The sequence below is a fragment of the Pleurodeles waltl genome, chromosome 9 (assembly GCF_031143425.1).
Source record: "Pleurodeles waltl isolate 20211129_DDA chromosome 9, aPleWal1.hap1.20221129, whole genome shotgun sequence".
Taxonomy (NCBI): Eukaryota; Metazoa; Chordata; class Amphibia; order Caudata; family Salamandridae; genus Pleurodeles; species Pleurodeles waltl.
Window position 1 is genome coordinate 306,416,468 of NC_090448.1, and position 13,736 is coordinate 306,430,203.

Consider the following 13,736-nt stretch of genomic DNA (forward strand, 5'->3'; position numbering starts at 1 on the left):
CCTAGTAACTCCCCGTGTCATAGGTTTTTATCCCTTTTTCATTGTACATTCCCCTAAAATCTAATTTGACAAAGGGTTGCACCCCACTATCTTTAGCCAATTAAAATCACATTACTTCATCAATTTTTTTTACCCCATAACAGTTCTCACGTATTTTATTGGTGCTTATGATTGACGTCGTTAGCGGGTGGAATGTCCGGTATGATTTAATCGTCTTGTGGTCCTCTGCACATCTTTGATCAGTGGCTCCATTGTCCGTACCGGTTTAGGCGACCTTGTACTTTGCGTTAATATACACTGTTGCATTTAGCTAAAAATGTTACTACAGGCAGAGTGAATTTCATGAGAACGGATCTACTATAGTTACATTCAACTTCTAACTTTTGGAAAAACAAGAGTTCATGTCCTTTAGCGAATCAGCACATTGCACGTTAGGAAAATACATTTAATATGAGAGTTAGGCAGCTAGGCCTCGACTCATGCTAACTAAGGCCTAAAAGAGTTATTAGCAAAAGTCTACAACATATATCTTATTATTATTAGTGTAAATCACATTCAATATAAGAATTTCATCAACATTAGTCATTTTCATTAGTCCCCGTATACATTGACGACCACTCCCTGTGGGCACATTTCAAACGCACGTTATGGCAAAATGCATTAGTACATTTTCTAAGCGGCATTATCACACTTTAGTTCATAAACATTTCATGTTAATATAGATTATATAATCTACGCTCTCTCAGTCTCGCTCAGCGTCTTGCGTGTCTTTGGAGCCTCTTGGCTTACCAGTATGTGCTATGTGGAAGCTAGGGCCTTAGTGGTGAGGTTGGACGGGTGCCGCCAAGCGCAGGCACCCACAGCCTTTGTTCATGTTGGGATGCCGCCACAACGTGCTTGGTCCTACCACTGTGAGTAGGAGTTGGGTTTGTAGCAAGAGCAGTTCGGATGGCCGCAGGAGGGCGTGGGTCATCACCCACTGCAGGCCTGACTTAGCTTGGGGATCTCAGGCTCTTCGTCTGTAGGTGCAGCTCCAGGCTAACTAGACCCTCTGCTCAGGGCCGTACGCTTCAGTCAGTGAGGTCCGGGCCACACCATCTTGCCACAATCCGTTACTTCCCCGGAGACCGTCTGTTTATTGTGCCTACTCCATTAACCGGGGGTGAGCACTGATGAATCTGGTGGGTGCCTGCAGTGTCTCAGCAGTCAGGGAAGGGCTGCACAAGGCAACAGCTTCTGGAGAAAGGGCACTATGTGCTGCTGTGGTCTTTGTCGCAGAGACGGAGAAGCACGTCTTATGCACCCGCCATCTTGGTCACGCCCCCTCAGTATGATTTATGACTAATACATAAGGTGCATTTCCATCTGGAACAGCTGCCCATGGTGACTTGCTGGTCATAACTGTATTGGAAGTGCTTCTCTGTTTGACCTCAGCATAACTGACCACATTTTTTATGTGCTCACATGCATGGCAGCCATGTTGTGTGAGGATGCTGAAGGAAATGTTCATATGATTCTCTTGAATTTCGAACAACTTTCCTGTCCGTTATTCTAGAACTTGAGCTGAACAGTACTTGTAGATATGTACTGCATGTTCCAAATTAACATCACTTAGAAATGTGTATGTTTACTTCGTTGTACGCATTTAGAAAACCATTATATTGGGTTTCTAAATCCGTTTATTGAAGTGGGATGTTATGGATAGCAGGGTGTTCATTATATAAAAATGGTATTGATGTGCACACACATTGGCTATGAGTCTTCTATGCCAGATGATCTATATGTATATTACATGCATGATGACTTTGTAGCTTATCAGTTACATATGAACCATTTCTTACTGTACCAGATGTTAAGATGTATCTGGCTTATCTTTGTGTTGGTCTAATATCAGTGCTTTAATTCCTTTTATTTGCAGCAAAAGCACATAAACCTATTGATTCTGATGGATACTTCTAACCGTAGGTCCCTCACCTTCAGAATATTCCTCAGGTGCCAGACTGGATCTGAAAGTTTCCATAGCAATGCTCCGGTGATCCACCAGGTCACTCTGTGTAGCAATGGCCCATGTAATTGGCTCCTTTGTGTGCCTATGTGTGTTCCTTTCTTTCTGTGCCTCCAAAGTGATTTGGAGCACCTCTCCCTTTTTGTCAATTTTACAGTTTTTTCTTACTAGATCCCAGTGGGCAGAGGCAGAGTAGTTTTAGGTTCTCCACCTAAAACTACTTGTTTCAATCCATGCTGTGACTGCTGTAAACAGATATTGCTGATGGACCTGTACAAGGTGTATCTGGTATTTGGCCTTGGGCACACCTCCAAGTCATTTGAAGAATGTGCCTCCGATGCGCCTAAAGGTGGTGTGGGACTGTGAAGTTAAGTTGCACATTGTTGAACATCAAATGAAGACAAGCAGGCCGCGTTCCTAGTTGAAGGCAAGGACCGTTCCCACTCTCAATGCTTATCGTGCAACAGGTCCTCTCCACAGTCAAGGTAATTCCGTATGTCGAAGTACATATTAAAGCTTAAACATAAAAAGGTGTAGAGAGGCTCTACTATATCTTGCAACTCTATCTAAAGACAAGTTGCGTGTGCATCATGGTCCCACTCGATCTTGCTCGCAATATCCAGTTGAGGAGTCGATCCTGCAGTTGATCCAGATGTGCCCCAAGTTTATTTCCAAAGCCCCAAGATGTGCTTTGGAAATGCAGCAGCTGGCTAAGGACTTTCAGGATGCCCTGCTGTGTATTTTTGATATTCTTCTGTATCCCTCTGGTGCGCCTCCGGGCCACAGTGATCCACAGAAACCTCCATTGGGTTACCACTGGCCGATCCATTCTTGACCCTGTCTAAGCCCATTGCAATCCCCTCTCCCCCCCCCCCCACACTTTCAAATTCTGCACTGATTCCAGTGCCAACTTCCATTCCAGCTCCAAGACCTACAAAGGCCCCCTCTTCATTGACTTTAGTGCTCGCTCCCCCCCACCCACACCGCCACCACCACCACCACGGCAGCAAGTCAAAGAATTTTGTGGTGTTAAACCAATTGCTTTGTTGGCCAGCCTTGTGTTAAGGTCAGTCAATGTTGTTTTCCTACTGGCCCGATGTACGCACGCCCTTTGGGACATGAACAGGGAGATCTTTTCTGTGGACCCATAATATTTAGGGCATTCTTGTCCCAAACATTCAAGATGCACAGGATACAGACAAATTAAGTGGTTTGGCCTGTATACTCCTGATTGCGTAGGGTGAGCAGTCAGCACAAGCGTGGTGCTCCGTTGCCATGCATGGATGAGATCAACAGGCTTTATTGGCGATGTGCAGGCGTCCCTTATGATTATGCCTTTTGATAGATCCTCCCTTTTGTGGCCACAAACCCGATTCTGCCCTGGAGCATCACAGGGAAAATGCCCCTGCCAGGCAGTTTCCTCATCAGTTTTGGTCCTTTTGAGGCTACTCCAGTGGTTTGCCATATAGACAATGCCACATCCCCCACTGCAATCACTGTGGACATTTCAGCACCAGTGATGGGGATCAGATTGGCAATGTGCAGGTCACCAGGGGCACCAGTATTCCCATTTCCCCTCCCCTGTGACATCCGCCTCCAGTCTCCTGTAGTTTGCCCTTAATAGCGCACCACCACCCTGTGGCATGCAGGATCTGAAATTTTCTCCCAGGGTAGCACTCCGTGACATCCAACTGAGGAACCCTCAAAATTGTCCAGCAGGGCTGTGCTCTGCCATTTCTTGCTGACCCATCACTGCTTTCACCCACACCAGAGTGGCTTTAAGAGGCGCACCTGTCTATTTTACTGGAATATGTGTGAGCTCGAGAGGGGGCCACCTTTGAAAATTTGGAAGAGGGTTCCACTTTTGGAAATTGGGACAGTTTTTTACTCCACCCTCCCAACAATATTTCCTTTTCTCAAAGAAGGATTGGAGGCCTTCGTCCTAATATGTATCTTTGCCCTCTGAATGCATTTCTGCTGAAGGACAAATTCAAAATGCTCACTATAGCCCACATTCTAGCTACCTTGGGTCTGGCCGATTTAGACCTGAAGGATGCATACTTAGACCTGCATGATGCATACTTTCATGTGCCCATCCTTCAGTCCTACAGATGTTACCTGCCACAGGGTCAGCTAAGAACATTTTCAGTTTGCTGTGCTCCCTTTTGACCTTACCAGTGCCCCTTGAGTTTACACAAAAGTGCCTCCCATTTTCGGAGGTTGATGATACAATTTTTCTCCTATCTCGATAACTGGTTGTGGAAAGCGCACCCGCCACAGTCAGTCACAAACTGCCTTCAGACAACAGCGAAACCTTTAACATTGTTGATGTTCCTGTATCAATGAGCTGAAATCACACCTGATGCCAATGTAGAGGTTTCCTGTTGTAGGAGCTGTTGCATCCTCCGTCTTGCAGAGAAGTGTGTCTCAATGCTTAGAGCTGCAGACCCTGATGCAGAAATCTGGCCCAGGACCAGGGTTCAATTCCCGCCTCGGCGGGTCTTGAGCTCATTTTCCTTGGACCTGATAATTCTCGCATTGGTGCCTAATCTAATTCATGGGTCCCACTCTGTAACTCTGGGCAATAGCTTGCTTAATCTCCACAACGGCCCCAACAGCGCTGGGATGCCTGGCTTCACCTTGGAGGTTTCCCAGGAGTGGGCACCTCACAGGGAAAAGCCAGGAGGGGTTCCACAGCGGTATGCGTACAGCGCCTTGAGACCCTAACGGATGAGTAGAGTGCTATACAAGTACCAAGTTTACAGTTTAATAAGTCCAGGCATTCGGCTATGATCCTGACGATACCGCCTCGGTCCTTGATATTACTGAGAGCAGATCCTCTGGAGTGGGCACAGAAGTCTCAGTTGGCCAATCACCAAGGTAACCATTGGATGTCATCCAGGTTTTGCAGGAGACTACACTAGGTCTGCACTGGGGACAGCCAGGCCAGCAGCAGACCCTCTACCTTCCCCCACCCAGAGCTGAAGGTGCTGATAGATGCCTCACTTCTGGGTTTGGGGATGTCACCTGGGAGAAGTGGAGATCAGCGGACTCTGCTCTTTGGCAGATTCCGGACTCCACATCAGTATGCTGGGATTACGGGTGATCCAACTAGCATTGAAAGCCTTTCTACCTTTGATCAAAGGGAGGCTAGAGCAGGTGTTTGCTGACAACACAACTGCCATGTTGTACTGCACCAAACATTGTGGGTGGGGTTGTGGACACGGCTGGAACATCCGGGCATCTCCCTGCTGGTTCAACACCTGACAGGTTCTCGGAATGCCAGGGCAGATGAACTCAGCTACAGTTGCTTAGGGGGTCACGAGTGGCATTTCAATCCAGGTGGCGCAAGGTCTCTTTCAGCTGTGGGGAGAGTCTTGGTTGGATCTGTTTGCCCCTATAGAGAACACGCAATGTCAGCAGTTTTGTGTGCTGGAGCTTCCAAGGTGGCAATTACTTGGTGACACTTTTCATCCAGAGTGGAGCTCATGCCTCCTGTATGCCTTTCCACCCATACCACTCCTGCTGAGAATTCTCAATAAGATTGAAAACGGCAGGCTCAAATCATCCTTGTTGGACATGGAGAGTCTGGTATCCTGAGCTACTGAGCCTGGCCATCGATCTTTCGACTAGGCTGCCCCTTCTGGAGGATCGTCTGTCACAGCAGCATTGGAGAGTACTTCAACCGGTCCACTCTCTGCCTTGATGCAGAGAGATTGGGCAGTGGCAGTTGACAGCCTTTGACCTTCCTCTCAAAGTCTGTGAGATCATCTTGGCAGCTAGGTGTTCCTCCACCAAGACAGTATTGCCTGCTAGAGAAAGAAAGTTGTAGCTTGGTGTTCATACAGAAATATCAAACCCCTTTCTGCCCCTCTTTCTCATGTTCTTCTCTTTATTCTGTCTCTTGCTCAGCAGAGCTGTGCTATGGGCCCTCTTAAGAATGATCTTTCTGTAATCTCTGTGTTCCTAAGGTTGCCTTTTAATATCCTATCATACATAGATTCTTGAAAGGTTTAGTCCGTCTGTTTCCGCCTTCTCCCTTTATCATACCTCAGTTGGACTTGAATCTGGTTCTCACATTCTTGATGTGTGCTCCCTTTTAGCCACTTCACAATTGTCCCTGCTTTTGCTCACCTTCAAAATGGCTTTCCTCATGGTTATAACATCTGCCTGATGATTTAGTGAGCTACTGGCCTTGTCTTCTAAGCGGACCTATTTCTCTACTCATCCTGATAAAGTGGTGCTTCGCACGCGGGCCCTTTTCTTCCCAAAGGTGGTCACACCCTTTCATGTAGGTCACCTTAACTACTTTCTACGCTCCACTGCACCTTTCTAAGGATGAGGAGTGTCTCCATTGTCTGGGCCCCAAACTAGCGTTGTCTTTTTACCTTGACTGCATGCAGGAATTCCCTGTCTTTGATCAATGACTGCCTCACCCTTTCTTCCAGTCATACTTCGCCCTGGATGCCCTTCATGAGCAACAGCTATTGTAATTTTACATACTCCACCTGGAGGCACAATCTCTCAAACTTAGTTTATCTTTAACCTTAAAAAACTGCTTTATTTCTTTATTCACACTATGTTCATGATTTCACCCCTGCAGAATTTCCTCTTCCATCATTTTTATTACAGAGTTGTCCTCTTTTGCACAGTTCCTCTCCTCACTACACAAAGCCATTTCACCTCTTTCTCCATCATCCTCAATATAATTGCATGTCTTTACTTTCTTTCACTACTGGTATTCTGGACAAATAATCTGCAATTATATTATTGCTTCCCTTTATATATTCAATCTCAAAATTATACTCCATCACAGGTAGCAACCATCTCAATATGCATGGAGTTATGCAAACTTCCAACCCTCTTCCTCCTTTGAACAGATATGTTAATGGTTTGTGATCTATTTGCAGCTTAAAGGGCAGACCCCACACATATAACCTACAATGATTTATTCCCCATCACCAAGCTATACCCTCCATTCAGTAATTGAATAAGTATACTCTGCTCCCAGTAACCTTCTAGATGCAAATCCAAGAAAGATACTTCCTTTTCCTTCCACAATTTGCCTTACCACAGCTCCAATTCCCACTCCAAATTAACAATATGTTTTACCTGATAAATCAAATTGTCCCAGAGTAGGTAAGTGGCTGATACTTTCCTTACTCATTTTAAATGCCTTTTGACATTCATCATCCCATACAAACATTACTTTTTTCTTTGTTATTTTCCATAAAGGCTCCACAGTTTCTGAAAAAGTCCTCACATATTTAGCACAGTATTCTGCTGATCCTAGAAAAGATCTCAACTCATCTTTATTGGGTGGTTCAGGTGCCATTCTACATCCATCGCAGTGCTTGTTTTTGCCTTATACCATCAGGTGTTATTTCATGTCCTAAATAGTTTACTTGCTATTTTCTCAATTGACATTTGTCTTTTTTTAATAGTTAAACAATGTGTTCCCAATTACTCCAGTCACTCCATTTCCTTCTGAAATGCTCCATCATGATCACACACATCCTACTCCGCAATCAAGATGTCATCCTGGAAACAGGAAGCCTGTGACATGTCACCAAAAATGTTTTTCAACACTCTTTGAATTACCACCAAAGCTGAGGCTAATCTAAACGGCATCCTTTTATACCTGAAGGCACCCAAAGGTGTAGCAAATAAGGTTAAGTGTCTTGAGTCCTCATGTAGATTGACTTGATAGGCGTCAGCGATAGCCAACACACTAAAAATATGTCCACCCCCATGGTTGTCAACATCTCAAATATATTTTGGAGAGGTTGCCTATCAATCTAAATATTTTTATTCAAATCACGCAAATCTAGACATAAACAGATTTTCCCTCCTTCCTTCGGGCTATTATTCTTGGTGCCAATCATTGTGATGCCTCAGTAGGCCCCAAAATTCTCTGTTCCCATAAACTCTCTAATTTGGGACACTACGGTAAGCATTCTGCAGCTATAGTCTCTACCAGATAAGGTGTTATCAAGGTAAGTAAATTCTTTGTCTGGTTGGATGCTGCGCTGCTTACTGGTCCTTCAAGTTTTACCTTTCTTAAACACAGAGGGGGTCATTAATATCCCAGTGGTCTTTGGTAATATGGCGGTAAGTACTGCCAACAGGCTGGCAGTACTCATCGCCATATTACGATATTGGCGGGTTGGCTGAAGCCAACCCGCCAATGTACCACTCCGACTGCCATGGCGGTGACAGCCGCCGGGCTGGAGATATCTATCTCCAGCCCGGCAGCCATCACTGTTCCGCCGCGGGATTATGCCCCGCCTACCGCCATGGTTTTCGTGGCTTCCTTACCACCACGAAAATCATGGCGGTAGGCACCATCAGTGACAGGGAATTCCTTCCCTGTCACTGATAGGGGTCTCCCCCCTCCCTCTCCAGTTACCCCCTCCACCCTGATGCGTACACGCTCCCCTCTTCACACACACACTTACCCACAAATATCCACGCATGCAGACATCCACTCACACACTTTCAAGCAGACATGCATTCACATAACACAACATACACGCACCCACACCTTCATACATGCACACTTGCATCCGACACGCAACTCACACCCACATCCAGGAACACACAGACATACACACACACACACACACACAACACCCTCCTCCCCTGTCAGACACCCGACTTACCTGTTGTCAGGTGATCCTCTGGCAGGAGACGGGACGGGGCACTGCTGCCAACAGCAGCGCCCGCCAGCAGAACACCGCCAGGCTGTATTATGGGTCTTAATACGGCCGGCGGCGGTCTACTGGCGTGGCGCTGCTGGTGACAGCAGCGTCACCTTACCACCATCCGCTGTCATGGCTGCAGCTGGATTTTCGCCATGCTTTTGGCTGAAATCCGGCTGTGGTCATAATACGGCAGACAGCTGGTATGGTCTTTTGGCGGCCGTCGCGACGGCGGTAGGTGCTTTTTACCGCCAATGTTATGAGGGCCAGAGTGTTTTGGGATTTTACAAGATTTTCAGACTGTTTTTGATTAAACAACTAATTGCTGTTGAGGCCAAAGTTGGTAACGCTAGTGGAATTTCTGGCATTTTTTTTGCAAGGATTAATCAATCATTTGCTGGATGTATACTTTATTTCCCTTAGGTGTAGAGCTTTTCCCCATCCTAGAAAGGTGTTGTTTTGTGAATAAGTCCATCTGATCGGTAAAAATTGCCTGGAGGGATGGTTTTGTCCTAGGTCATGGATACTCAAAGTACCGCCCGAGGGCCGCATGCGGCCCCCTTGACATTTACATGCGGCCCCCTTTGGTGACAGAAACAGTGAGCTGCTGTTTACTCGACTCTGCTCTAAAAATAAAAAAAAGATATTATGTAGACAGGCAATCACTTATTTCAAGCTTAATAGGTCTTGAAGAAAGGAAGTAACTAGGGAGATCTGTGCTTCACTTTATAAACAAGTTCAATTTTTAAAACATCTTGCTGCAAAACTGTAAAAATATTACAGTGGCTTCAAACTTCAAAAAATCTATTGAGTTAACATGCAGACCTTTTCAGTGCAATTTATTATATCAGTGCATTGAAAATGTTTAATTTAAAAGTGATAGTTTTCAAACTTGAATTTAGAAATATTGATTCTTTCACCTAACCTGACAACAACGTCAATAGTGAATCAAAGAGGCAGTCAGTTATGTGTACTTTTTGGGCGGCCTGGATTCCTATTATACATGAACAGAATGATAGTTTATTAAATCAAACACAGGAGCAGGTTTTGTATAATGAAACCCTGAAATGATGTATTTTGAGGTCCTCATATGTGATTTTAAAGAAAAAGGAGGGTGAGTGAAAATAAACAGCAGCCTAGGATCACACAATTTGGGAAAGTGGGGAAGTAGGGATTAATCCCAGGTTTTCTGGTTTCACATAGTTAAATTGTATATCCTTTGCTTCGCCTACACCTACTTTACTGCCATCCCGATCGCCTCAGTGCGGCCCTCGGGCATATCACAGACCAAGCTTTTTGACCCCTGGGAAAATGTTTGTGAGTACCCATGTCCTAGGTTAAGTAGGTGAAAGCTTTTATAGTGTATCGCGGTCAATTAGTGTGACGCATAGACCAAAGAGTGCCATTTCACGTTCACAGTTCAGACCCAGAACATTTCATTTTCTCGTTTCTGTAGTTTAATTCGAATTTCCAGTTTGCGCCCTATCATTAAGCAAGACCTGAAAGTTTAGAAAGCTCTTTTCACTCCTTTCCATACTATGAAGTATCCTTTGTTTAACTTCTCTCTTGTCTTATATTTTTGTCACTCTTATTTTTGTGAAATGCCTTTTTTTCTTGAAAATTAATGATAATTAGTTTTGTTAAATTTGGAGCTGTGGAACAGGCCGTAGTTATTCCACTGATTTGTGAAAGACATTGCACATTCTGACTGAAAGAAAATGGGGGCCTTGGTTTAAATTTGCAATGCATTTTTTCTGACATGTAAGGCTACAACTTGATCCTGAGTTTATACCCTCACTAAACTCTACTATTTTAGCACTAGTGGTATCTCACGCACAGTGCCATGGAGTGGGAAATAATACTTTGTAAGGAATGTACACCATAGCGATCCAGAAAATGTACTTGCTGTAAAAGCAATAGGTACATTACTTTGAAAAAGTACGTTTACAACCTAAGATTAGTCTGGAGTCACAGGACCCTGACCTGTTGAAGAACAATTTCAGTAGTATAATGCAGTTTGACATGTATGCATAGCTTTGCGCCATGGCTGTGAAAATACCAATGTGAAGGTGCTGTATTTAATTGTAGTGCGTGAAAGGTTTTGGGTCAATGATGTTACAGTTAAAATGACGATGTCCAACCTATCATTCTAGAATAGTCTCAAGCTACAAAGTTATAGTTATAGGTTTATATTTCTTTCCATTTCATGTTAGCATTCATACATCCGTTTTGAATATTCATTACCTTTTTCTTAAATGGCGTTTCAGAAAAAAACATTTGTAGGCAAAGCATTGGAATGCTACCGCAGTTGTTAACACAGTTTCACTTTAAACAGCTTTTTAATTCGAGGATACGGAAGTCTTAAGCAAGTGACCTCAGAGGGTCGCATTCGGAATGGTAAGGCAAATTCAACTTTGTGCAGAAACGGTAGTTTACACACAGACCGAAATTTCAAATTGTGGGATTATTACCATGCAACTACATTTTTCCCTGTGAGATCTTTAACTAGGAACAAACTGGAGACATTGTGATATTGACAATATTTGGAAAACATCAAAATGCACAACACTAGCAGCCCATGTTACAAATCACTTTGTACAGTAGAGCTCAAAATGGGTGGTATTTCCAAAACCTGGTAAACACCTCCACACTGGATTACTGTATTACCGTTTAACACCCTCCCCCTCCCCCCTCCCCCCCCCCCCCCCCCCCCGCTCCCGCTCCCAACTTAGAATGAGTATGTCTGTAGAGTGAGTTGTCTACTGCGGTGGGTGAGGCTTTTCACTCTTACTGTATTGCTTCACTTGATCCTTTCTTTCAATGTCTTTTCGCCGGTAGTGACTGATTGCTATAAATGTGATCATTGTTAGAACATTTATCAGGAAGGGTAAATGTAGTTACTTACCCACAATGCTAGTTTGTTTTCCTACAACTGTTGCAATTTCAGAGAATGAGCACTCCTATTCCAGAGCCCATCACAGAATCAATAGTTAAAGTAACCTTGTTAACTTCTCTTTCTGTCATGATTTATTAATTTAATGTTTTGTGTTTTCTTTTCATGTAAAGGTTATGGACTTAATTGTTCTACTGATACTTTATAGCACTAACACGAATAATAACAAAAAACAAGTGGAAAGGGTTCTGAGAAAGAAGATTCGTTTGGGCTGCATCCAGGGCCAACTTCTACAAAGTTTGTTCAAAAACCATTCCCTTGTAAGTATGTCAGCCTAAACTTTTTTTTTTTTTTCTTCCTGTGCCCTCATCTTTACCTTCTAATTTGTGCCCATATTAAATGTTCTATGCCTCTGAGTGGATTTGCTCCAAATATTATTTACAGGCAGAGCTCACAGGTTTTGTGTGGTTGTTATGCTGTGACTGCACCTCACTTTCCCCCTGCTTTTCAGTTGCTTCTGTAGTAGTCTGCGTTACAGGACAGCAGTGAAATAACCTGATGATTTCTCTAAACAGTTTTGATGACCATTGCAGCAAAATTTACTAAAACAAATGATCAGAACATTGCTGAAACATGCAGAAATTGGTTCTACTCCATTGATTTCTGCATGTTATTCCATAACTCTGGATATTTTTCCTAAGATGCATTCCTTCAGGTTTGTTCTGGGGGGGTTTGTTGCTTGAAATCGGTTCTGAAATACTGCATATGGCATTACCACATCTAGTCTATTTGATAAGATTTTGCTTATAAGACACCATTAAAAGAATGAAAGAGGAGACACACAGCCTGTGATGTGTGCATTGCAACAGGTGTCATTTCTGAGGATATCACATACGGCTAAAAGACAAACCAATGCATAAAGAAATTCCTGGCACCTTCATGAATAAGTAAGCAGTTCCAATTGGTATAATCCAAACAGGGGCGATAAGCGGTGGCAAACGATAGAGAGGGGCAGCACAGAGCGTGTTATTTCATTTTCATTTGCAGTCGGTTTTTATTATGGTTGACAAATGGTAAAATTGCGGAAGTAAACTCCCTGCAAATTTAGGCACCAGGAAGAGCACACCACCTGTTCAGGGGTCCCATTGTGGGTACACCACAGCCATGAGGCACAAGTGTTTTTCCATATACATGCTCTTGAGCAATTTGTCACAGTTTGTCATATTTTGTGGCCTTGGATGGTTTTTCTTCCAGCACCTTCTCACTACCATATGGGGTTCCGGAGGGCTCTTCTTTGAGCCACATGCTTTTCAATTTTTGCTACCCCCTTGGCCCATCTAATCAAAAAGTTAGGGCTCCCAGTCGTCAGTTATGCAGGTGACATTTAGATAATTGTATCAGTGGCTGGTAACTTGGAAGCACAGCAAGCAGATTCCATAGCTGTATGCTGGAAATTAGCAATTGAATGTCCCGCAATTGCTTAAAACTTAACTCAGGCAAAACTGAGATGCTTCTCCTAGGCAATAATATATCTTTCTGGTCCCCTACTTGGTGGCCACAGGAACTTCAAGACATACCTTCACCGGTTTCCAGAGTTAAAAATCTGGGCATCATTTTTTATGACTGTAGGAAGTTGGCTCTTTATATACTATTTCAAAGTAAGAAATAGTGTGCACAGAGTCCAAGGGTTCCCCTTAGAGGTAAGATAGTGGCAAAAAGAGATAATTCTAATGCTCTATTTTGTGGTAGTGTGGTCGAGCAGTAGGCTTATCAGTGGGTACTGTTAAGCATTTAATAAATGAGGAACACACACTCAAAGACTGATTCCAGGCCAATAGGTTTTTATATAGAAAAATACAATTTCTTAGTTTATTTTAAGAACCACAGGTTCAATATTTACAAGTAATACTTAAAATGAAAGGTATTTCACTCAGGTATTCTAGGAACTTTGAATAATCACAATAGCAGGTACAGTTGTGAGAAAAATGGCAATAAGCTATTTTAAAAGTGGACACTGCAAAAATCAACAGTTCCTGGGGGAGGTAAGTAAATGTTAAGTTCACAGGTAAGTAAAACACTTACAGGGTTCAAAGTTGGGTCCAATGTAGCCCACTGTTGGGGGTTCACGGCAATCCCA

At 43.7% G+C, this 13,736-nt stretch overlaps 1 protein-coding gene across 1 annotated transcript in view; it reads left to right on the plus strand.

Annotated features, from left to right (window-relative positions):
• FANCD2 (FA complementation group D2) overlaps nt 1-13,736 on the plus strand; it is a 1,182,674-nt gene that overhangs the window by 213,122 nt on the left and 955,816 nt on the right. The window contains exon 15 of the mRNA XM_069206781.1: nt 11,773-11,919. Within this exon, the coding sequence (XP_069062882.1) occupies nt 11,773-11,919 (147 nt within the window). The remainder of the gene's footprint in view (nt 1-11,772; nt 11,920-13,736) is intronic.